A 21,444-nucleotide genomic window follows, 5' to 3' on the forward strand; every position below is an offset into this window, starting at 1 on the left:
CACCTCAAGTGGTTCGGCATTTGGCAGGGATATAGGAGGGCTGCTTTGGCCTCCTCCACCCACACAGAGGGTGCGGGGCCGCTGGGCCCTGAGATGCCACGCGCGGAGGTGTGTGTCCCTCCTCTGTCATCAGGGACTCAAAGCAGTTTGAGAAGGAACATCCTCAGCTTTCTCTTTCACCATGTGTGGCCGTTTTCTTCTGGCTGTGCTTCTTCGATTTCACACATCTTGACAAAAAGGGAGGTAAGGAGTTGAAAGAACGAGGCGCGCGTGCGGCCCATCACTCAAGAGCTCCCCCCACACACACACAAACGCACTTACACAGAGCGGCACCGCCTCCATACCTGATCTCGTCCCCTTAACATCAAAAAAGGAATGAGCTGATATTGGAAGGTGTGCAAGACCCCCTTCCTCATCCCTCTCGTGCACACGCATGTGAGTACAAATAAAAAAAGAAAAGAAAACGGCGAGGCATCCCGTCTGTCACATCCACAAACACGCAACTGTCTGTATGCGTGTGTGTGTGTGTGTGCTGGGGGGATGGGGGGTGCACCGCAGGCTACGTGCAGTCCGTCGCGATACTAACACGGCACTACGGACGCATGTATCAAGCCATCATTCTGGTCCCAACCCCGTTTGGCTGTCTGTCCATCTCTTCCTCTCCCTCACGTTCCGGCCATGATGATCCGACTGCCTGTGCCCTCTTACGATTGTGTGTCTATGCGATTCACTGCGCCACCCTCTACTGCTACGTCGGTGCCACATGTAGCACGGGCAGGAAACGCGGATCCCCCTTCGCTGGCCCTAGCGTGCAGGACAGAGCGGCGCGAGCGCAGTGGGGTGGGGAAGGCGACAGTGCGCGTGCGTGCCCCTACGGCATCAGGCACGCACGCAAGCACGCACATAGCGGGTGGAAGAGGTGTGGGGCACAAGACAAGGAGGCATGAATACGCTGAAAAATGAGCAACGCCCTAGACCCGGGACTCTCGTCGGGCAAAGCAGCGCAGGGGATGTGGCCAGAGTAGACGAGCAAGCACACACAAAAAAGAAAAGAAAACACGTAAAAGGCGGTGGGGAGCGGTGGGACACCATTACACCGCGCAGTACAGACACGCTATGCCACAGAGGGTCAGAGAGGCATGAGCGTCGGCATAGGAGTCGCTCTTTTGTCGATGCTCTCGTTTTGTCTTTCCTCCGCATTTCTTGATGGAGAGCCGCCAGGTGCGCCAGAGGTCGTGCGTCGCTGCACGCACGGCATGAAGAACAGAGAAAGTGCGGTAGAGTCTCCTCTTCCTGGGTAGTCCTCACCCCTCCTCTGACAACCGTGCAGCGGCGCTCAGCTTTTCTGTGTGCCGGGGCGATGGTGAAGGTCGTCGTACGGGGCAGTGACGCACATGATAGGTGAAAGGGAAACCCCTCGACATCCTTGTCCATGACTGCCAACCTTGGCCTCTACGAGGCCGTCGACGACAATGTGCAGCGCATCTCACCGCGCTGGGTATTGACCTTTTCTGGTTTATGCACGGTGTCCTCGTCGGTGCCGTGAAAGATGTGTCCCACTGCCTCGACGCCTTGCATCAACGAGTGATCTTGATTTGCTACCTCGTACCGCCATGCGCCGAAGCGGCCGCGCGAATAGATCTGATACTTGTCACGCAGTACCGGCTGCACCTCCTCCAGCAGCTCGTTGCGGCCCACGAATGGGATCGGGTAGCCCTTCTTCTCAATGTGGTGCCAACGCGACACAATCTCGTCCTCTGGGCGAAGTAACGTCGCCGTTCGAAGGCCAGCAATGCAGTCTTCCACTACGGTGTCCACGTTGACGGGTTTGTATTGCACATTTTGGCTTACCTCCAGCAGGATGCTCCAGTGCCCCTCCGGCGCGTTTGTGTCCGCGTAGCGGGAGAAGATCGTCGCGCGGTAGAACGGAATACCGTCGTCCGGAAAGTACAGCCAGCACGCCGTCCGCATCTCTGGTGGCGGGCACCCTTTCACGCCGATGCCGATGATGTGGGTGGAACTGTAAACCATCTTTTCAGCAATCTCGCGCAGCCGCGGCGATTTGAGCGCCGACGCTGACGCGGTCTCTGCATCCTCCTCCACTCCGGCCGCCACGGCGAGAAGAAGATCATCTAGCGGCATCGTGGAGACAAGCGCATCGTACGACACCGCCTCGCCACTCGCCATTGTCAGCGTCTTCGTAATCGGGTTCACCTTGGTGACGCGGCACTGTGGTCCAAGCGTCTTGTGCGCCTCTGGGATCATCTTCCACACGGCCTTGTAGATGGCGCCGGTGCCGCCCGACTTCGGGAACCGGAAAGTGGCGTTGGGGCCCCAGCCAATGTCATCGCGCTTGAGTTGGATGTTCTCCCTGATGCGCTCAACGTTCACAGCGGCCACGCGCTCGCCAACCCACTCCGTGCTCATCACATGCAGCGGCACTGCCCACACCTTAAAGTTGTACGGGCGCATGAAAACCTCGGCGATGCCCTCGCCAAAATGACGCGAGACATACTCGGCGAAGTTCTGCGGCTTCTCCTGCGCGGCGACAGCACGCGCCGCCTCGGCCTCCTCAATACCTTTCAGGCAAGTGTCTCGCACCTCCGGTGGGAGGCGGTGAATGTTGCTCTGAAACGGGTATGGCACCCAGGCGCCGGAGCAGCGCACCCATGACTCGCGCTGGAGCGTGTTCCAGTCAGAGATGGCGAGGTTCATGACATCGTCAAAGTACGCGTAGTGGGAAAAGATGACGTGGCCACCCATGTCCCATAAGAAACCTTTTTCGTCGAGGACGCTGCGCGAGAGGCCGCCAGGGACGGCGCCGCCGTCGTAGAGATGGAAGTTGGCGTGCTTGAGCTCCATCAAACGCACAGCAGCGCCGAGGCCGGTCGGACCGGCGCCAATTATGACCACCTTCTTGTCAGCGCTCATGATGGTTTTGCTGCGCGTGTCTGCGTTGCGTCAGTTGATGTGCGTGCTTGCGCTCGGCTGTGGTTCTTAGAAGTGAAGCGTGACAAGCAGAGACGGAGTGAATAGTCAGTAGACATGCGTGAAGGGAGCGGGCAACAAGGGAAATACAACAGTGTATGCCCGAGGAAAGCGAGGGAGAGAGCGAGGGGGGGCAACAAATATGTATACATATACGTACACACACACATATATATATACATACATATATGCGCATAGATGTGTATATTTATATATATATATATTTGTGTGCGTGTGTGTGCAATCACAGGCGAACGTGGGATAGTGCAAAGTGGTGAAAACAGTAGCAGCAAGGGCTACAACGCACGTGCGCAAGCAAGCACACGCACTCGTTACGTGCTTGGGGCAAGACAGAAAGGGGAGAGAGGTAACCAAAAACAGAATAAGGGGAATAAAAAAAAAACACAGGCAGACGAGTTTGACCAGTAGAAACGAGCCTCCTCTTCTACTTGCCAGCCAGCCTCCCCCCCCATCCCAGACATACACACACACGCGTACGCGCACACAGATGCACGCAGCGAGAGAGCGAATACGTGCGCACGTGTAGGCAACACGACGGAGAGAAGTTCGGGGAAGAGAGATGGAAGGAGGGAGCCGCAACGAAGGAGAGATGAAAGCGTCGGTGAGCAAAGAAGGGCAATACCGATAGTCGGGTGCGACGCTTCGCGCGCAAGTTGAAAGAATAGGAGGCGGTCTTCGACGCAGCATCAGAGAGCCGAAGGCGAAGCGCACTCTCGTCCCCATCACGCGCGCGGCCACATGTAATGCGCGGCTGCGTGCGAGTATTCTTGTCGCTACCCATGAGGTCAGTTCGCCACTCTATTCGGACCGAAAAAAGGGAGCCCAGCTTAGTCCGCTGACGGCGTTCGCCACAACCCTGTTCGTCCCCTGCGCTCATCGTCGATGCCTGTGGTCTACACATGTGTGTCTTTGTTTCGTCTTTTCTTTGTCTCGCTGCTTAGCACATCACCGTAACAAAACACAAGAAAAATACGAAAGAACGGGGGAGTGAGCGAGTGGAGCGTGCATACGCACGCGCGCGCACACACTCAGAGACGCACAGGCATAGACAGAGATAGAAAAACACGAATAATGTAGAAGGAGGGAGAGGGAGGGGATTCGCAAAAAAACGCACACAGACACACCGACACACACATGACGACGCACATGCACGTATCGGCTTTGCCTTTGTCCTTGTGCGGCCAGCGAGAGACAAGCAGGGTAGCTTGAGGCGCAGGTAGCACAAGTGCGATGGAGGCGTGAGCGATATGAATCACTCACGCACACGTGTACGCGCGTGCGTCTGTTCGTGTGTATGTTTTCGCGTTTTGCTCTTCTTGCTTCTCTTGACTTCGTTCTTCCTCCTCCGCTCACATGTACTCGAGCGAGTAGCCGAACACGGCCTTGATAGCCTCGAAGAAGTTTGCCCTCCACCCCTCCTGCACACTTTGCAGCTCACCAGCAGGAATGCCGGACTGAGTGAACTCCAGCGTCGTCACGCCAGGTTCCTCCTTCACCAGCTGCAGCACCACCAAGCTGTGCACGCCGACAGGCCAGCTGCCAAGACGCCACTGCTTCTTGATCAGGGTCAAGGGCTGCACATCCACGTAGTAGCCGCTGATGACACCGCCGAGAAAGCTGAACTGGCCACCGGCCTTCACGTCCATGGTGGCGGGGCTCCGCGTGTACACGCTGGCCTTGCTCGGGTCCGTCAGGGCTGCGTACAGCTCCGCCACTGGCGCGCCCCAGCGCATCTTCCATGAGAAGGACGTGCTCTCATTGCTGCTGCTGCTCGACTTGGACTGCGCCGTAGACTTCTTCCCAACCGCCGCGGTGTTGGAGCCCGGGGAGGTGGACGCGGACGCCGACGATGGTGGCGGCGGTGGGGGCAAGGCGGCACCGCTCTTCAGCTGCTTGCCGATCTGATACTCGGTGAAGAGGGCATCGAAGAAGGTGGCGATCTCCTGCCGCACCGTAGCGCGGCCCGCCACCTGCACCACCGACTGAAGCTGCTGCGAAGCGGCGTCGTTATCCTGACATGTGACCGCAATGTCGTAGTCGTTTCTGAACTCGTCGTGGTCGACCTCGGCCACCTCCATCTTGCCCCGAACCACCTGATCCGTGTCGGCCATCTTGCCCACCCACTTCAGCGTCATCTTTAGCTCGAAGTAGCACATCATCTTCCCTTTGCGCTGCGCCACCGTGACGTCGCCAGATATGTCGCTCACCTCCTCAATCTTGAGGTACTCGACGCTCTTCCCCATATCTTCCGGGACCGGGATCGCATGCTCGGCAAAGATGCTCTTGAGCTTGCTGTGCGTGTGTTGAGAAAGGTCGCGCTCCTCCCAGTGCCACGAGTTCACGTTGGCACCATCTGTGCGCTCGCTGACAATCCAGCGCGGATCGCCCTCACCGACCTTGGCCATTACGTCAGAGGTGCCTCTGTTATTTTCTGGGCGAGGGGGAGGGAGGGGGGTAGCTGTCAGCTGGAGGTTGCGAGATGTCACTTCCTCTTGTCAAGTTCACGACTGGAAAGAGGCAAGGACGGTGCGGTGATGGTGGTGACAGGCAGCTGCTGACCTTATGAATTTCAAGGGCAGCGGCAGCAACAAGAAACACACACGCACACAGACAGACACAGAGACAACGAGGCAGCCAGCGACACACTGATGGCGCACCCGCTACGGCAGCACACACACACGCACAGAGTACTATCAAAGGAAAACAAAAACAGAACGAGTACGCTGAAAGTTTATCGCCCACAAAACGATCGCGTTGAGAAGTTGCGAGAAGATCCTTGTGTTGCGTTGGCCGTTGTGTGCAGCATGAGAGAAGGCGACGCGCCGAAGCGCACGCGCGCGTCGAGCGAGAGGTGATGAGAGGACAGCGAGCAAATAAAGTGCACGATAGCCCACGACATGGGCAGCTTGAGGCATGCGCACGCATCACCCCGCGAACGTGAGAGGCGCGAAAGAGGGGGATATGGAGGGAGACGCGACGCATGCGCGACATCATTCCTCTTAACAGTGAAGGCGTGAGCTGCCGTGGGTGGTCATGAGGTGCGCTCGACAGCAGACGGCACAGCCCCATCCTTAAATATCCCACACCCTCGAGCGAAAGCAAGACCGATACAGCGATCTGACGGCGTCCCTGCGGTTCCCCACCCCGGCACCACAGATGGGATCTGAGATGCAGCAAAGGGTCGACCGCACAGCGCACACGTCGCACGGGGCAGTGCCCTTTATTATTATTAGTGCGCACGTCATGGGCTTCCTCGTCTTTCAGCAGTGAGTTCTTTACGGCGTGGCGGGGTGTCGCTCGTTTTTTTTCTTTTTGCTGCTCTTATGCAGGACGTCATCGGACCCGTGCTTGACGAAAAAAAAAATAAAGGAGGAGAGTGTGTGTCTGTGTGCGTGTGTGGGGAGAGGGAGGGGGAGGGAGGGAGGATGTGTGAGGGTGTGGAAGGTTTAGGGGCTAAGGGAGAACGAAGCAAACTCACCACGGTCTTAATAATAAAGTCAGCTCGAAAAGAAAGCATGGAAAGAAAGCGTATGCAGGCACGCCCACAGCCATCGCCATCGGATCGCATCCTGTGACCCATGCTGCTCCCGCGCACATACCGATACATACACGCAAAGCACCTACGCAACGAGAGAGACACATATAAAGACGTAAGCAACCACTGCCGCAAGCATAACTCCCACCACCCCCACCCTCCATCGCCTCCCACGCTCACACCACACGCAACCGAGCACACGCGTAGACTTGCCCGCGTCAGTGCATCTGCCGCACCGCGACGGTGGAATCGGAGCCAAAAGACACAAAGAAAAGCACAACCAGAACAGCAACAGCCGACACGTTACCCGCCATGGGTAACTGTTATGTCAAAAAGCACATGCAGCCAAGCACGTCTTTACAGCCTTCCACGCCCCGCCCTCGGCCGCGCTGACGGTCTCCACGCGGCCTCAGCACAACCCCCTGACGCCACGGAAAGCGCAGGGAGCGGTGGAGGAGACATCAGCAGGTATTATCGAGACAAGCCCTACGAGGCCAGGACTCGGCTGGAGCGGGAAACACAGCGCAAACAACAGCGAAAAAAAACGGCGAATCAAACAAGAAAGAGTTCCTTCTGGTGCGGGTGTTGCTATCACAGCCAGCGCCAGCAGCATCCACGCCCGAGCACACAAAGGTGTGCCTCTATGCGCATATTCCCGGGGCGCACCCCTCTCACACACACGCACAGTATGCTGCCCACCTGCAGCTTTATCAGTTACTTGGACGATTCCTTTTTCGACCTCTTCGCCGGCTTTTTGTCCTCATCATCGTCGGAGGCAGAGCTGTCAGCGCTGCGCTCGGCATCACCGCCAGCCGTCGACTGCGCCTTCTTCTCCTGCAGCTTTCGCTCGTACTTCTCCGCGTCCTTTCGGACCACTTCGAAAAACTGCTCCCGTTGCTTCTCCCGCAGCTTTAGCGTTTCCGCCGCCGGTGGAGGGTTTATGAAGCCGCCGCGGTTCTGGTCCGCCGCACCAGGTCCGCTAATCGACGCTGCACCGCCGCCTAGGCCGTACGGTTGCTGTTGGCCCGCTTGCATCGGCACCTGCGGCTGCTGCCTGAGAGGCGGCCCACACATTTTGGGCGGGTACATGCCAGGCCCGTTTATTGGCATATCACCCCACTGCTGCGGCTGCGGCTGGCGTGGCGGCATCATCCCGTAACCGCCACTCATCGGGTCCATCATGCTGGGCCCCATGTTGATGTGAATCCCTTGGGGGGCACCACCACCCATCATGGGCGCGCCGGCGCCGGGGGCGGCGTTGCCAGTGTTCGGGTTTGGCATGAACGCAGCAGCATCGCCCATCACATTGCCGCTATTGTGCATTGTGGGCAGCGGCAGCGATGACTGCATGGCGCTGCTGCCCATTACTCCCATCTGCAGCTGCTGCGCCGACGCCGGCGTACTACTGTCGCTGTTCGTGCTGCTCCCGTTGACTGCGTTGCCGCTGTTGCCGTGACCGAGACAGGTAATGAGCAGCTGCTGCTGCGCCGGTGAGAGCTGCCGCGGGTCCATCTTGCCCTCCTGAAGGAACTGGAGGAGCAATCGTGCCTCCATCTGCTGCTGCGGCGAGAGACCGTTGACGCTCATCATCATTCCGCCATCGTTGTTGTAGTGGCGGTTGCCGCCCATGCGCGAGTGGCCACCGCCGGCGCCGTTACCGGTCGCATAACCTTCAGGTTTGTTCACGTTGCCCTTGCTCACGCCGACCTTCAGCTTGCGGCCGACGAGGGTGAAGCCGTTGTACTTCATGGCGCGAGCGCGGTCATCCTCCGTAGCGAAGTCAATAAACCCAAAGCGGTACGGGTCGCCCTCACGCCCATTCAGGGAGCAGTCGATGATCGTGCCGCACTGGCAGAACACCTGCTTCAGCATATCGATCGTGACGGAGCGGTCAATGTTGCCGATGTAACACCCGAAGCGGGTCTGCATGGGCGTGCCTGACATGGTGCCGGCCAGGGTATGCGGATGATTGTGCGCGTGCAGACGAGTGTGTCGGAGAGACGCTGAGCGTAGGCGTTGATCGAGTGACCAAGAGTCAAAGTGCGCAGAGACGAATGTGTGCTTGTGTGTGTGTGTGTGTGTGTGTGTGTGTGTACGCGTGAAAGGGATGCTGCAGGGGGAGGGGTCGATTCTCTACGCGTCAGCTGAGTACCGCAAGAGCAGGAGGAGTCGCAACACCCGCAGCAAGGCGAAGGGGCGCAGCAGCAGAGTCGATAGAGAGCGAATAGCGCAGAAACGGAAATGCCACAATTATAAGCAAAAAGGTGTAGGGAAAGCGAGGGGAGAGAGAGAAGGAGGGAGAGGCGAGATGTGCGAAAAACCCCTGCGCACCCAATGGCACGGCTTGAACAAAGTGGAGTTGATGAAGTCGACTAGGCGTGCCACGCGTCTGTTCTCTGTGCGCATGTATCCAGGGTGTCTGTGTGTGGGTGGGTGGATGGTAGAGAAAGAGAGAGAGAGACGAAGAAGAAGCAGGGAAAGGCGCGCACGAGTCCAACTCACTCGCGCAGCCGCTTCCGCGGGATCTCTGTGTTGGCTGTAGCTACCACAGAATCTGCACGGACGGACGCAAAGTGATGGCACGCACAAGAGAGAAAGAGGGTGCGCAAGGACAGCAAGATGGCAGGCAGGTAGCTGTGGCAGCGCGTGCATGTCTTTCGCGAGGCGCAGCCGTGGCAAGGAGTCACGCTGTGAGCCTCTTGGCAGAGAGGGAGCGTGTGTGTGACGCGCAGCACACCGACTGCTCGAGCGAGAGTAAGAGAGGTGGCAGGAGGAAGGGGCGGAGGAAGAAGATGAGGCGATGGCAGTACTTGCCTTCATCAAGTGGCCCTGAGCGCTACACACGCAGTCCTTGTATGCCGAGGCGTGGTGAAGCGAGCGGACAAATAGAGAGGCCCCCACGCACGCATATACACACCTACACCAAGAGTACAAGGGCGCGGGAGAGGACCCCGCAGCTCCCTCGGTAAGCAAAGGGCATGTGCATGCCATCTCGCATTCGGTGCGGGTGGTGCAAGGAGGGGGAGCCTCAAATTCACGGGCCAAGTCAAGGTCGCCTGGATTGCGCCGGTACCACAGCATGTCACACGGCATTCCAGCGCCCGCCGGGCCGCCCCAAAATCACCACGCTCCCCCAGCTCTCACTCACATCGCCGCCCCTCCCTCTTTTGTTACCGCCCCTCTCTCGCTCTCTCCTCGCCTGGCACAGTGATAAGCTCCTCCTCTCTCGCGCGCGCTCTCTCGCTCTCCCAGACGTGGACCCAACACGCCTCCACCGCAACGCATGCTCTCTTCAGCACGCCGATGCTCAGAGCCCCGCCTGTTATGTCATCTTTCCGTGTAGGTTTATCTGCATGCAAGCGCAAGTGGCACGTGTGTTAGCAACCATTAACAATCGACAGGCGTCCGACATGTGTGCGATGTACGTGACGGGGTGTAGGGTCAACGCGGGAGAGACACGCTAGCACAGGCATACACACACACGCAGTCACAGTGCACGCACAGAGAGAGAGCAGGCGCAGCCGAATTAGGATAGCTTTGGTCCCTCTGTCTTCTCTTTCGCCTCCGCCGCGTCCAACACCACCACCGGCACACCGGTAGATGACGCTATAGCTCAGCGATAAACACGCTCAGGGTAGAGCAGCTCCTGCTGAGATACGCGCCACTAAAACAGCCTCCCTCCTCTATCGCCTTCACACACATGGCCAAGCCTATTGAGCTCAGGCAGCCGCGACTTCATGACGGTGTTGGTGGTGGTGTCGGGTGGTGCACACGCGCTGTCTGTGCCGTGCAGACGATTATTCGTCGTTGTGGGAGTCGTATCCGTTATGAAACTTACTAGGCAGAGGACAAAGAAAGAGGGGATGCCGACACGGCCCACACAACACACAAACCCAAGCAAAGAAAACGGCGGAAGAAGAGGGGCAGAGCAGCGCCGCACATGTCCGTTCGCGTGGCCCCTTTCATCGTCGCGCCGCAAAGACGGCTTCCACCAAAGAACGACGAAAGCAGATTCGTCCGCGTATCCGAAACCGCCGATGGCATGCTGTTCGTCAACGGCACCTCAACGTGCCGACAAGGCACAGCAACAAGCGCTACAGCAATGTTTAGTAGGCCGGGTTGGTCACCCTCCACAGAGCCACACCCCAGGCCCATCCATACGGCGATAGGCCGGCGCGCCAGACATACAGCATGAAGAGCTGGAGCCGCTTCGCGCACTTACACATACACAATGGAGTGGGGAGGGGGGAGGGGGTATCATCACGCGTTGCATCGTAGCAACGTCCACCACAGCCTCCCCATTTCGCTTCTCTCTCCTTCCGCCTCCTTTCTGGCATCCTGTACAATCCAACTGCTTTAGGCGGCCTTGCGCTTCACAGCCACCGTCGTGGACTTCTTCGCCGCAGCAGCAGTCTTGCGCTGCTTCTCGACCGTGATCTGCTGCAGCTGGTCTGATAGGTACGCGGCGAAGGAGTGCTTGTTGACGATCTCCAGCTTCTGGTGAACGGAACGGTGGCGCTCGATGAAGAGCTGGCGAGGCGGGTGGAAGTCAAAGGGCGCTATGTGGCGGAGAACTTCCTCTACGTGTTCGCCATGCGTGGCAATGGTCTCTACAAGATCTTCAATGCACAGCACGTTGTACTGGCCCAGTGCCTGCTCCAGCAGCAGGTTGCCGCTGATGAGCCGCTTCGTCTGCGTCTCCTCGTTGTACAAGGAGCCGCGGGTGCGAAGGAGCGACTCCACCTGAGCCCTGTCCGGCTGGCCAACAATCGAGAAGGGTGTCAACTGCTCAATGAGCTTCTCCGTGCGTGGCGTCAGGCTGATCAGGCGTGCCGAGTAGATCTTGAGAAGGCCCAGCTTTCTGAAGGCCGCCGCCACCTCCGGCGGGATCTGCGACCCCTTCGCGCGCACCACGAGCCGTACCGGGCTCTCACGCAGCCGCTTCTTCAGTTCCCCGAAATTCACATGGCGGCGGCGGCCCTCGACCTTCTCGCCGATCTTCTGGAACTTGCGTCCTTGATTCTCCTTGCGCTGCGCGTGCTTCAGGATCGTCTGAGCGGAGATAAACTTCTTCGTCGAAAGCTTGCGCTTGCGCTTCGCGTCTAACTTGTTCTTGTGGCGCTCACGGCGCTCCTGCAGCTTATCCTTACGCAGCACGCGATCAGCACGCAGCTGCTCAACGGACTTGCGCTGCAGAAGAATGGTCTCCTTCACGCGCTCGCCCGGCAGCCACTTCGGCGGGTTCTTTCCCATGATGGCCGTGAAAGGGAAAAGAGTTGGTGAGTGCTCCTACGTGCGTGGAAAGGGCTTGCGTGGACGCACAAAGAAACGATAAAGGAAGAGGAGAAGCGGTGCAGTGCAGGCGTCCGGGAGTAAGGCGGTGAGGGAGACGATACGAACTCGAGAAAGCGCGTGTCACGCCGGCGTGAGAGAGCGGTCGGAAGTGTTCTGCTCAGCTGGGGAAGGAGAGGCACCACGCACGGCAACCCAACAATGAAGCACCACCGAGACGTCGCCGTTCCCACGATGGGAGAGTAGTGAAAGATGCAGACAACGAGAAGAGAGAGAGGGCAGCAATTGCTGTTGCACGCGTCGGAGGACGGAGTATGGACATAAAGAGAAACCTTCGCGCGCCGCGGTAGTCATAGCGCCAGCCACGCAGCGAGGGGGAGGGGGTAGACGGTGACTCGACACATCCAGCCTCCCCCCCCCAACACACACACTCTGCGACGTCCACGCGTGGAGGCACCGCCGGCCTTGCTATGGCCGCATTGTGTCTGTGAGCGCTGTCGTCGATGGCAAACAGCACGGAACGGGTGAGCGACCAGCCTGAGTTCTCCAGTGGTGTCCCGGCGTGGAAAACAGAACGCTCAGCCACCAAGTCACCAGACGCTCGCGTCCTTATCTCGTTCGGCTACTCTTTGGTTCGAAGAGACTGAGTCGCTGGGTTGTGCGCCGGATGCTGATACGACTGATACACCGTACACGGGTCTTGTGGCTGCGCCGCTGTGCCGCACCCTTGCGCGTGAATACGCCGCGCCCTCGTGTGATAAGACGCCCTCACACCCTCGCCCCTCCCCTGACCACACCACGAACCCTCACCAAGATGTCAGGTAGACCGCTTCTTGTCTTCGCCGAGACAGAGGGAGAGGCACGCGGATAACGATAGCGAAAGCGTTAGCAGAAGTGGGCTCACGCATAGAGAGAGGGGGGAGCGGGTTAGAGGCGATCAAACACACACACAGCAACTCCTCCACACAAGAGTGATACGAAACTTTTCAATCAGATCGAGCGCAAGAGCACCAAGTGGAAAAAAAGAAAAGCGGAGGCGAAGGCTGAGCAGAAACGTGCACCGACGGAGTTTGGCAGGGCACACCTGAGAGAAGGAGAGAGGGCGAGCACCGTAAGAAAGAGCGCGCAGCACGCTCCGGTAACAGAAAAACAGAATACACACGCACACACCAAAGGGAATGCGTTGGAGAGGGTGTTGGCGACGGCAAGGCTCGTCCCGACGATGGGCTAGCATGCCTGCGAGAGAATGAGAGACAAAGAGAGCAGCAACGGGCACGGAGAGAAACGGTAGGCATGCAGGAGAGAAAGTCTGTGTAATGCAACGTGGGACCGAGCAGGCGAGAAGACGACCGGTAGTGGAGGTCGGTCCAGAGGGCGAGTAGGAAGGAGGGTTGCTGCACTGACACGCACACAGAGAAAGCGAGATATCGGCCTTCGAGGAAGGGAAAGAGGCGGCTCCCTTACCGCCCAACGGCGCGTGCAGTAGACAGCCACAAGGGCCACAAAGGAAACAAAAAGCTTTTCAAAACCCTACCATACAAGCGGCGCCCCATACGGGCGGAGGAGTGATGCTTGTAAAAACGGAGCCGGTGGCGACGACGTATCATGGACAAGCGCTCTCATTCTCCTCTGCCGTTGCCCGCTGTCCGATCCGTGAGAAAGGCAGCCGGCACGGCGCATGTGAAGAAAGGAAAGCATGCATGGGTATGAAAGAGGTCAAGGATGTCTGCGCACCCGTCTCGCTCACGGCGCGGCTCTGCTGCTGTTTTGCTAGGCGAATGGAAAGTGAGTGGAGAGAAGGAAGGGCTGGAGCAGCGGCAGCATCGTTGTCATGTCTTGCAGTGGTGCGAAGACGGGGGAGGGGGGAGCGAGCCAACGGCCAACAGTCGACACTAAATTCACACAACAGCTTCCTATGCCACACGAGCGTGTGGTATTACTGCTGGAGCAGTCTCGAAACATGCTGTCTTGAGGGTACAATGTCCAAGAGCTCGTTGTCTTGCAAGCAGAGCACAAGCACCAGAGCTTGGTCCTCAGTCCTGGCCCCTGACGTGCCGGTTCCATTCCAGCCGTAGGTACCAACGGAGGAGCACCACGAAGCAACGATCACGTATGGCGCTTTGTAGGTGTTAGCGAGGTCCATGGCAAGCCGCGGAATGTACTGCGCCGCGTCCATCGCCGATGTCAACGACTCCTGTGCCATCTTCCTGCTCAGCTGCGCCTCACGACGACGGAGGTCAGGCGGCAAGGGATCAACTACAGAAGGTGGGGCGGCAGCTGCGCCCACCGCGGCACGAAGCGCTGCTTGCGGCATCGACGTTATCTGTAGCAGCTCCTCCCACGCATTGAGGCCTGACTTTCCGCTGCGCCACCGCTCCGTCGGCGGACGCTTCAGCTCCGCAGCGTCCACGGCAGCAGACCACTTGCGAATCGCGTTCTCCGACACGAAGACAAAGAGGGGGTCTTTGGCGCCGCCATCGCCCTCATTACTTGCTGCCGCCACCGCCGCCACTCTCTCCCGCAGTCGCTCCGGAGCCGGGAGCGTGTGCACACGCAGGACGCGTAGAGACCGCTGGTGTTGATCGCCCATCAACGCGCGTCGGTGCGACTGCCAGGCGGAGGGCAGGATGAGCACTTGTCTGTCATCCTCTGTGTCCTCAGACCCAGCGCCGCCCGCAAGAGAGGCGAACACGCATGTTGGGTATACCGAACCCAGCGTCGCGATCCACTCCTTCAGCATCCCACTGGCGGTCAAGCGCGACGAAGCCGAGATGAGGGTGAAATCGCCGACGGCGAAGTAGTACTGCCAGCGAGATGCGAGGGAGAGCAACTGCTGCTCTCTCTCGGCCCGTGACGATACACGATCGAGAGTACCGCCATGCAGCAGCTCTGCGTCGGCGTCTGTTAGTCGAAGAACAGCCACAGACACGATCTGCGTCACCGCAGAGGTGAAGAAAGTCGGTCCTGCGGACGATGTGGCGTCAGCGGTGCTGTGAAGACGTCGAAAGACGGCCTCGGTCCGCTGCTGCACCTCGCGCGCGCCCGTATTCCCACACCAAGCAATAACGAGTACGTAGATAATAAACGCCGTCGCCACTGCAGCGGTGTGACGATCTGCAAAGTACTGAATAATGTCCCGTGCGGGGACCATGATTTCATGGGACTAAAGATACGTGAGTGCGTTTCCATGTGCCTGCGCAACGCCTGAAGGTCAGCGCGCTGCCGAGCGACGTGGCAACCGAGCGAGAAAGGGGACAAGCTTTTGAGGGCCTAGCACACAATCTGGCAGAAGCCGCGGCAGCAGCAGCAGCAAGGACCTGCCCGCCCTTCAACCCGTCTTCCTCTTTTCTTTTTGTGTATTATTGATTCAAGTGTGATGGTGTGCGCTGTCAAGTTTCCTGAGCGGCAAGTGAGCCAAAGAGAGAGAGAGAGGGACAGAGAGAGGAGACTAAGAAGGGCTGAAAATGCACGAGGAACGGCACGCATGTGCATCGCTGCCCCACCCCACCCCGAAGCTCGCAGCCGACACTTTCGCCCCCGCTTCGTCCGCCTGCTGCGGTGGCACCCAACGCACTGAAACAGTCATGCACCTTCTCTTCACTCAAGCAAAACTGCGGACGAGTCGCACACACGATCAAGTGTGCCATAGAGCCACTTCTACGTGCCAATGCTGACGAGGCGTTTGCCTGCAGTCCGCGCATGCGCTCTGCAAGCGTCTCTCAAGGAGCGCTGCGCCAAGACACGAAAATCGCACCCGATAATTTCGCACAACAGACCCCATCCACTCACGCAGCAGCCGAGACGCTCAACACCACTTGTCTCGTTTTCCTCCTTTCAATCGGCGTCGCGCAGAAGCTTGTGGCGCTGCCGTCGGACGTGGGCCGCGTAGTCGTCGTCCTTGGCCGTGAGTTGCCCCTCCTCAGCCGGCTGCACAAACGCCGGGCTCTTCGCAGTGCGCTCGCGCTGCATATCCTTCAAAATATCATCCTTCACAAATCCGGGCACGGCAGGCGAGGAAAGCGTGTTGCCCGCCTCGAACCAGTAGTTTTCCCCTGTCGGGGTGCCTTCCTGCACGTAGCGCTTCGTCGACTGTTCCTCTGCGTGTGCACGGCGCAGTTTATCGCTGGCGATGCCGCTCATGTAGGTGCCTAAACGGTCGGCAAACTGGCTTTGCTGATAGCGGGTGAGCTTCTCTGGTTCTTGGCCGCCCATCAGCCGACGTGCCTCGAGCAGGCACTGCCGAAAATCCGACTCGTCGTGCATGATGCTGCGGAAATAGTCAGCAGCCTCCTGCGACTGACGACCGCCCTCGACGGAGCGCTGCACAAACGACAAGATCCACTCATCTGTGTCGTCTAGCTGCAAACTGTCGGTGGCTGCCACCTTTGAAGAGGTGGGCGAGGAGCAGGGAGACGTAGAAGCGGCGGGGCCGGTTGCACCGTTTGGCGTCCCATGAGGTGAAGGGCTGGGGTCTGGCGAACTGACGCGCCCTTCTCGGAAGCAGCGTCGCGCAGCGCACGCAGCAAACAGCGTGGTCGCGCTCTGCGCTGCAAGGGCCAAGGGGATGGCACGCATCGCGTTTCGCAGGAGAAAGCCACCTCGAGCCTCGAATGCTTGAACGTGGAGCAAGAAATAAAAAAGCGGATCGACTCACGGGTACGACACACGTCAATGGACACTGTGCGCGTGTGCCGTGCGGCCCGCCCGTCGAGCGCACAGTTTGCGAGAGGTGCCGCGACGAGAAAGAGGGAGGAAGAGAGAGATGTAGAGCAAACCAAAAACGCGCTCGTAGATGCCACACGTCGCCAACCTCCCTTCTGTAGCGGATGTCTACGCATACAGGTATGTCTTGCGCCACTGCGAGACAAGCACGTGCAGAGAAACGGCGGCGAAAAAGGGGGTAATGAGCAGAGCACACGGCAAGTAATGAGCACTGTAGAAGCGCGTCAGAAGCGGGGGAGGCGCGGAGAAGGAGACAGAAATTCGTCTGCTACACCCCTTTCGCCTCCCTGCGCGATTCTCCATCGCTGAAGACGCACTGCCAACCACCACCTCCAACGCAGAGCGGAGCACAGAGTACCACTTCGCACATTTTGAGACAACGCACACTCACACGAGGGTCCAACGTTCCTGATGCCAAAACGACACCGACAAAAAAAGCGTTCATGTCAGCGAGCCCACACACATGGCACACTGTAAATCCAGCGCCGACCGTGGAGGATGGCGCCTCGCCATCGCGCCGCTTCCTGCCTCTGTGTTTCCGTGTTGCACCGCACAGCACTGGAGTCGGCAACGACACCGAAGAGAAACAACGAAAAAAGGAAAAATCGAGCGCTGCCGACACAACGCGCGTTGAGCAAGAGAGGCCGGGTGCTCACCCCCTGGATACGTGCGAACCCTCTTCCCCCCCCCACCTCCCTTCCTGCCACGCTACTCGCGAAGAGACAGATGGGTGGGAGAGACGTTGTACTTGTACACGTACACATCGGGCCGATGATGCGCACGGTACGCCTCAATTTCCTCCTCAAAGTACGGCTCGCTGTGAAAGCTGACGGGCAGCGGATCGTTGAAGTTGGAGCGCGACAGCTTGGCGAACGCACCGACCTTCTTTTCCGTCGTGTGCGGCGCCCACGAGACGCGGCGGGCGTGACTGACAGCCTCCTTGCTGAAGAAATCCTCTGTGCGAACACTGAGAGCGCGAGAGGGCGTGATTAATGCTGGAGACACCACGGCGCCGCCAACGGTGCGCCTGGTCGCTGCAGCGAGAGGACGCAGACCTCCTAGCATTCCTTGCAGGCGCCCGCGTGGAACGGTGGCGTCTTAGTGGTGCACAAGACGACTAAGAAGAACACTGCTGCGGCGCCGATGAGCTCACGAGTGAAGTTCCAGAATACGAAAACAGAAGGAGAAGGAGAACAAGTGGAGAGCCAAGGGTGGCGATGGAGCGGCAGCGGAGGCAACAGGTGCCCAATACCTCTGGCAAGAAGACGCATCTGCTGCAAGCCAATAATGGGCGTGTCGGCCGCGCACACAGAGGAGTCGTGGCTCTTAAACCAGCAGCTGGAGGTGCTTTTTACTGCCCTCAAGCCCACCTGCTAAAACCATCTTGGGCAAGCGTATATCTCTGGTATTTGGGGGGCGGTTACTCCGACTTCAACTGGGCTCCTCAGCGCAAGGCGGGTCAAAAGCGGGCCTGGTCGCAGTACCATGTTCACCACTGTCACACGCAATATACGAGTGCACCTGCGTGGGGCCCGCACCTCGTCGAGTCCCTTTCAGATTTCGTTGCTCGCTCGCTCTGCCACTCCACAAGCCAATCCTTACTTTGGGATGAAGCACATTCGCACGCAGGCGTGAAAACGCCTCCTTCCGATGAGCGCGCCGTGCAGTGGCGAGACAGAAAACAAGGAAGACGCGCACTCACACACACTTAGGAGGGAGAGGGTTTGAGCTGTGGAGTGGAAAAGCAGCAAGCTCGTTTCAAAGAAAAGAACACAGGCGGGGAGGGGGTGGGTAAGAAACCTTCGAAGAGCAGGAGGGTATATTATCCATTTTTTCTTCATTTCTTTTGGTGGAAGGAGGCGGCATGGCCCGCGGAGGTGCCTCACATACACGCGAAGCACATGGTCAAGCATGCGAAGCGCACCGCCAGCCGCGCACCACGGCCGTGAAGAGGAGCGAGACGCGAGAGAAACACAATGAAGGAATACGGTAGGAGCGTAGAGAAGTGGCATTTTTTTAAGTAAGAGAACGGGCCACGCTTCCGCGCGCGCCAACAACCATGTACACGTACATGCGGTGATACGCAGGCGAGACCTGCAAAGCAGAAGAGCAGACGTGTGACGTCGTGTGCGACGCCTGTGCTCGCCGCTCACTTCATCACCGCCTCGAAGCCCTTGGCGCCTCCTTTTTGGTATCCTTGCTAAGCTCCTTCGCCACTTGCCGAGCATCAGCCCCGCAGCGCCGATGGCCATCTCGGCGTTGCAGCCGGCGAATGGCATGACTGAAGTCGTACAGGAGGCCGCACGGCAGCTACACCACCTTGTCGTCGTGGATGCGGGGCCGACACACCGAACAGGTCTTCGATGTGCCGGGGATAAGAGCAGAAATGATGTTGGCAATGAGGGCAGAGGCAAACAAAAATAGAAGAAGGCAACAACACATCTCCGTGTATCGGAGACGGAGAGTGCCGAAGAGGTCTTGACGGGGGCTCCGTCAGAAAGTCGTGAAGGAAGAGAAGTGAGAAGTTGTGTGTATTCCCTGCACTGTAGGGTCATCAAGCACCCCTCATGACAGGAGGGACACACACCTCCGCGCGTGGCATCTCAGGGCCCAGCGGCCCCGCACCCTCTGTGTGGGTGGAGGAGGCCAAAGCAGCCCTCCTATATCCCTGCCAAATGCCGAACCACTTGAGGTGGTGACCGGGCCAGGTGCCTACGACGTAGGGGGGAAGCGAGTGCGATGCATCCCTGCAGATGTGGGCGGCCGTGCCCTGGACGGCGTGGCGTCGGGGCGACCTGCGACTGTGAACAGGTCTGTGCCCATCCACGTGATGGGCAGGGCGCCCACGGCACTTGAACGACTGTCTCGCCCCGGGCCCTCACACGGCCCACTGGTGAGGGAAGCGGCTGTGAGGCGACCTGCGCAGCGCGGGGTGGTGGGCGGAGTTTGAGGCGCAGGCCGTTCTGAAATGACTGTGCTGGCATTTTTGTAGCGCGCGTGTGAAGCGCTGCTTCGCCCCACACGCGGTGGTGGAGGCCTGTGACGGAGCAGAGGGGTGTCGAATTGAGTCGACGTCGCCGCTGCATGGCAGTGAATGACAATCACGGAGAAAAAAAAGTGCCGCCACGCGCGGAGCAGGACGGCGTAGAAGGGTCATGTGAAAATCGCTCACCAGAACGCGCAACAGAGTGTTTCAAGTGCAAAAACGGAGAGAAAATATTGCGAGCAGCGACAGAGGTGAAAGCGCCATGAACGTTTGAGCTCGAAGGCTGAAGTCCGTGGAGCGTTGCATGCAAGGATAGTTCCAGCCATCCGGTCGTGCCGGCTGCAAGTCGCCTGCGCTTGTCGGCGGCCTTTGGGCGTGCGCACACAGCAGCCCAGACGCAGGGATGCGTTTGTGTACTGCCTGGCAAGGGCTACGCGAGACCGCGCCTCTCACGCCTTTTTTTTCGCACACCAAAGGGGAAGCCGTGGCGAAGGCTCAAAGACGGCTGTTGGCGCAGGCACCGCTGGAGGAGGGTCGAGGCGCACCACGAGAAGAGTCAGGGGAGAAAAGTAGCGGTGAGGCACCTGGAGAAGGAGATTCAGAGAGAGAGAGGCTGCGCTACGCCAGGTTCCCTCGGCAGCGGCGTCGCAAGCAAAGGGCGATGAATGAGGCGCGTGCGCCACATGCGCTCCTCCCTCCGCCTCCCCTTCCCGTTCTTCGTCCTTTAGACGCTTCTCTCCTCCCCATCTGCCCTTTCGCGCGACACAGACACACACAGACACACACACGCACACACACACCAGCTTCCAGTCACTGCGCTTTTCGATCCGTCACAGTTTTCCCTCTGTCGAGGCATGCTGAGTCTCGCCTTGCCTGCCCGATCCCTCCCCCCCCCGGGGGGGGGGGGTGATGGTGCGTTTTGAGCTCCTCGCGGCGTGTTCCGCTTGCTTGTTCGGAAGAGGTTTTTCGATTGGTGTGTGTGTGTGTGTGTGTCTGTGTCTGTGCGTGTGCGCGTGCATGCTCTCTTCTGATATCGCTCTTTAAGAGACGACAACATGGATGCGGATGCTGCGACTCCTTCACCATTGTGTCTGTATGCACGACGTCAGCGGTGCACTTTCTTTTTTTTTTCGTATGCCGCCCCCTCCCCTTCCCTCCCTCCCGCCTTGGCACTCCCCTCTTCTCTTTCAATCATGCCCGCTTGCCTATTTGGCGTGTCCATCCTCAACGGAAAGAGAAACCAAGGAGGTGGGCGGGACATCCATGGACATAGACACCGTTGATATTATGGAAGAGAGGAGAACCTTTCACGAGTGCTGGCGTCTTGCAGACTTGTAGAAAAACTGAAATAATTACGGCACGCCGACTTCGCTCCTGCGCCCTGCTTGGAGCCCATGTGTTTGTGTATGTGTAGGGGGGGTTCAGTGAAGAGAGGACTTGCGCATGTGTGCGTCCCTTCGTTTTTGGTTCATGGTTCATCTCTCTCGCTTCATGGGGCGGTGCATACATGTGCGTATATATACGTGTGCGTGTGTGTATGTGTGTGTGTGTGTGTGTGCCGATAGGAGGAGCGAGAGCGATAGCCAAGTAAGCGAGGGCGTGGCACAAACACCCAAGGAGGGAGAAAAATAGCCACTGAAGAGCGGAATCGGCTTTACGTTTGGTGCCGTCGTGGGTGTGTTGGCGCAGATGATGCATGAGCAACGTGGGCAGTGACGACGGTGGGAAGGGATGAGGTGACAAATCGAGGGAGAACACCAACAACAGCCAAAGGGGGACGAAAAGTTGCACACGCATACAGGGGCACCTACATCACAGTACAACGACATCCGAACAAGACGAAAAAAAAGAAGCGAGCCTCAGATGAGACATAGAGCAAACATACACCAGAGCGACACCA

General features: G+C 58.6%; 7 protein-coding genes across 7 annotated transcripts; all 7 read right to left on the reverse strand.

Moving 5' to 3' along the window:
* Positions 1–1,452: 1,452 nt before the first annotated feature.
* On the reverse strand, positions 1,453–2,931 carry GLF (UDP-galactopyranose mutase; the record flags this gene model as incomplete). The annotated part of the gene is made up of 1 exon (XM_001464800.1): positions 1,453–2,931. The coding sequence occupies one exon, from the start codon at positions 2,929–2,931 to the stop codon at positions 1,453–1,455; it is 1,479 nt and encodes a 492-aa protein (XP_001464837.1).
* A 1,427-nt stretch (positions 2,932–4,358) lies between these two features.
* On the reverse strand, positions 4,359–5,414 carry LINJ_18_0210 (conserved hypothetical protein; the record flags this gene model as incomplete). The annotated part of the gene is made up of 1 exon (XM_001464801.1): positions 4,359–5,414. The coding sequence occupies one exon, from the start codon at positions 5,412–5,414 to the stop codon at positions 4,359–4,361; it is 1,056 nt and encodes a 351-aa protein (XP_001464838.1).
* A 1,844-nt stretch (positions 5,415–7,258) lies between these two features.
* On the reverse strand, positions 7,259–8,488 carry LINJ_18_0220 (putative RNA-binding protein; the record flags this gene model as incomplete). Its single annotated transcript, XM_001464802.1, has 1 exon — positions 7,259–8,488. One exon carries the CDS (start codon positions 8,486–8,488, stop codon positions 7,259–7,261), a length of 1,230 nt encoding a protein of 409 aa, XP_001464839.1.
* A 2,412-nt stretch (positions 8,489–10,900) lies between these two features.
* Positions 10,901–11,797, reverse strand: LINJ_18_0230 (putative 60S ribosomal protein L7; the record flags this gene model as incomplete). Its single annotated transcript, XM_001464803.1, has 1 exon — positions 10,901–11,797. The coding sequence occupies one exon, from the start codon at positions 11,795–11,797 to the stop codon at positions 10,901–10,903; it is 897 nt and encodes a 298-aa protein (XP_001464840.1).
* Positions 11,798–13,772: 1,975 nt separating this feature from the next.
* Positions 13,773–14,987, reverse strand: LINJ_18_0240 (conserved hypothetical protein; the record flags this gene model as incomplete). The annotated part of the gene is made up of 1 exon (XM_001464804.1): positions 13,773–14,987. The coding sequence occupies one exon, from the start codon at positions 14,985–14,987 to the stop codon at positions 13,773–13,775; it is 1,215 nt and encodes a 404-aa protein (XP_001464841.1).
* Positions 14,988–15,670: 683 nt separating this feature from the next.
* LINJ_18_0250 (conserved hypothetical protein) lies at positions 15,671–16,099 on the reverse strand (the record flags this gene model as incomplete). Its single annotated transcript, XM_001464805.1, has 1 exon — positions 15,671–16,099. The coding sequence occupies one exon, from the start codon at positions 16,097–16,099 to the stop codon at positions 15,671–15,673; it is 429 nt and encodes a 142-aa protein (XP_001464842.1).
* A 1,167-nt stretch (positions 16,100–17,266) lies between these two features.
* Positions 17,267–17,623, reverse strand: LINJ_18_0260 (conserved hypothetical protein; the record flags this gene model as incomplete). Its single annotated transcript, XM_001464806.1, has 1 exon — positions 17,267–17,623. The coding sequence occupies one exon, from the start codon at positions 17,621–17,623 to the stop codon at positions 17,267–17,269; it is 357 nt and encodes a 118-aa protein (XP_001464843.1).
* Between the last annotated feature and the right edge of the window lie 3,821 nt (positions 17,624–21,444).

The sequence above is a fragment of the Leishmania infantum genome, chromosome 18 (genome assembly GCF_000002875.2).
Source record: "Leishmania infantum JPCM5 genome chromosome 18".
Taxonomy (NCBI): Eukaryota; Euglenozoa; class Kinetoplastea; order Trypanosomatida; family Trypanosomatidae; genus Leishmania; species Leishmania infantum.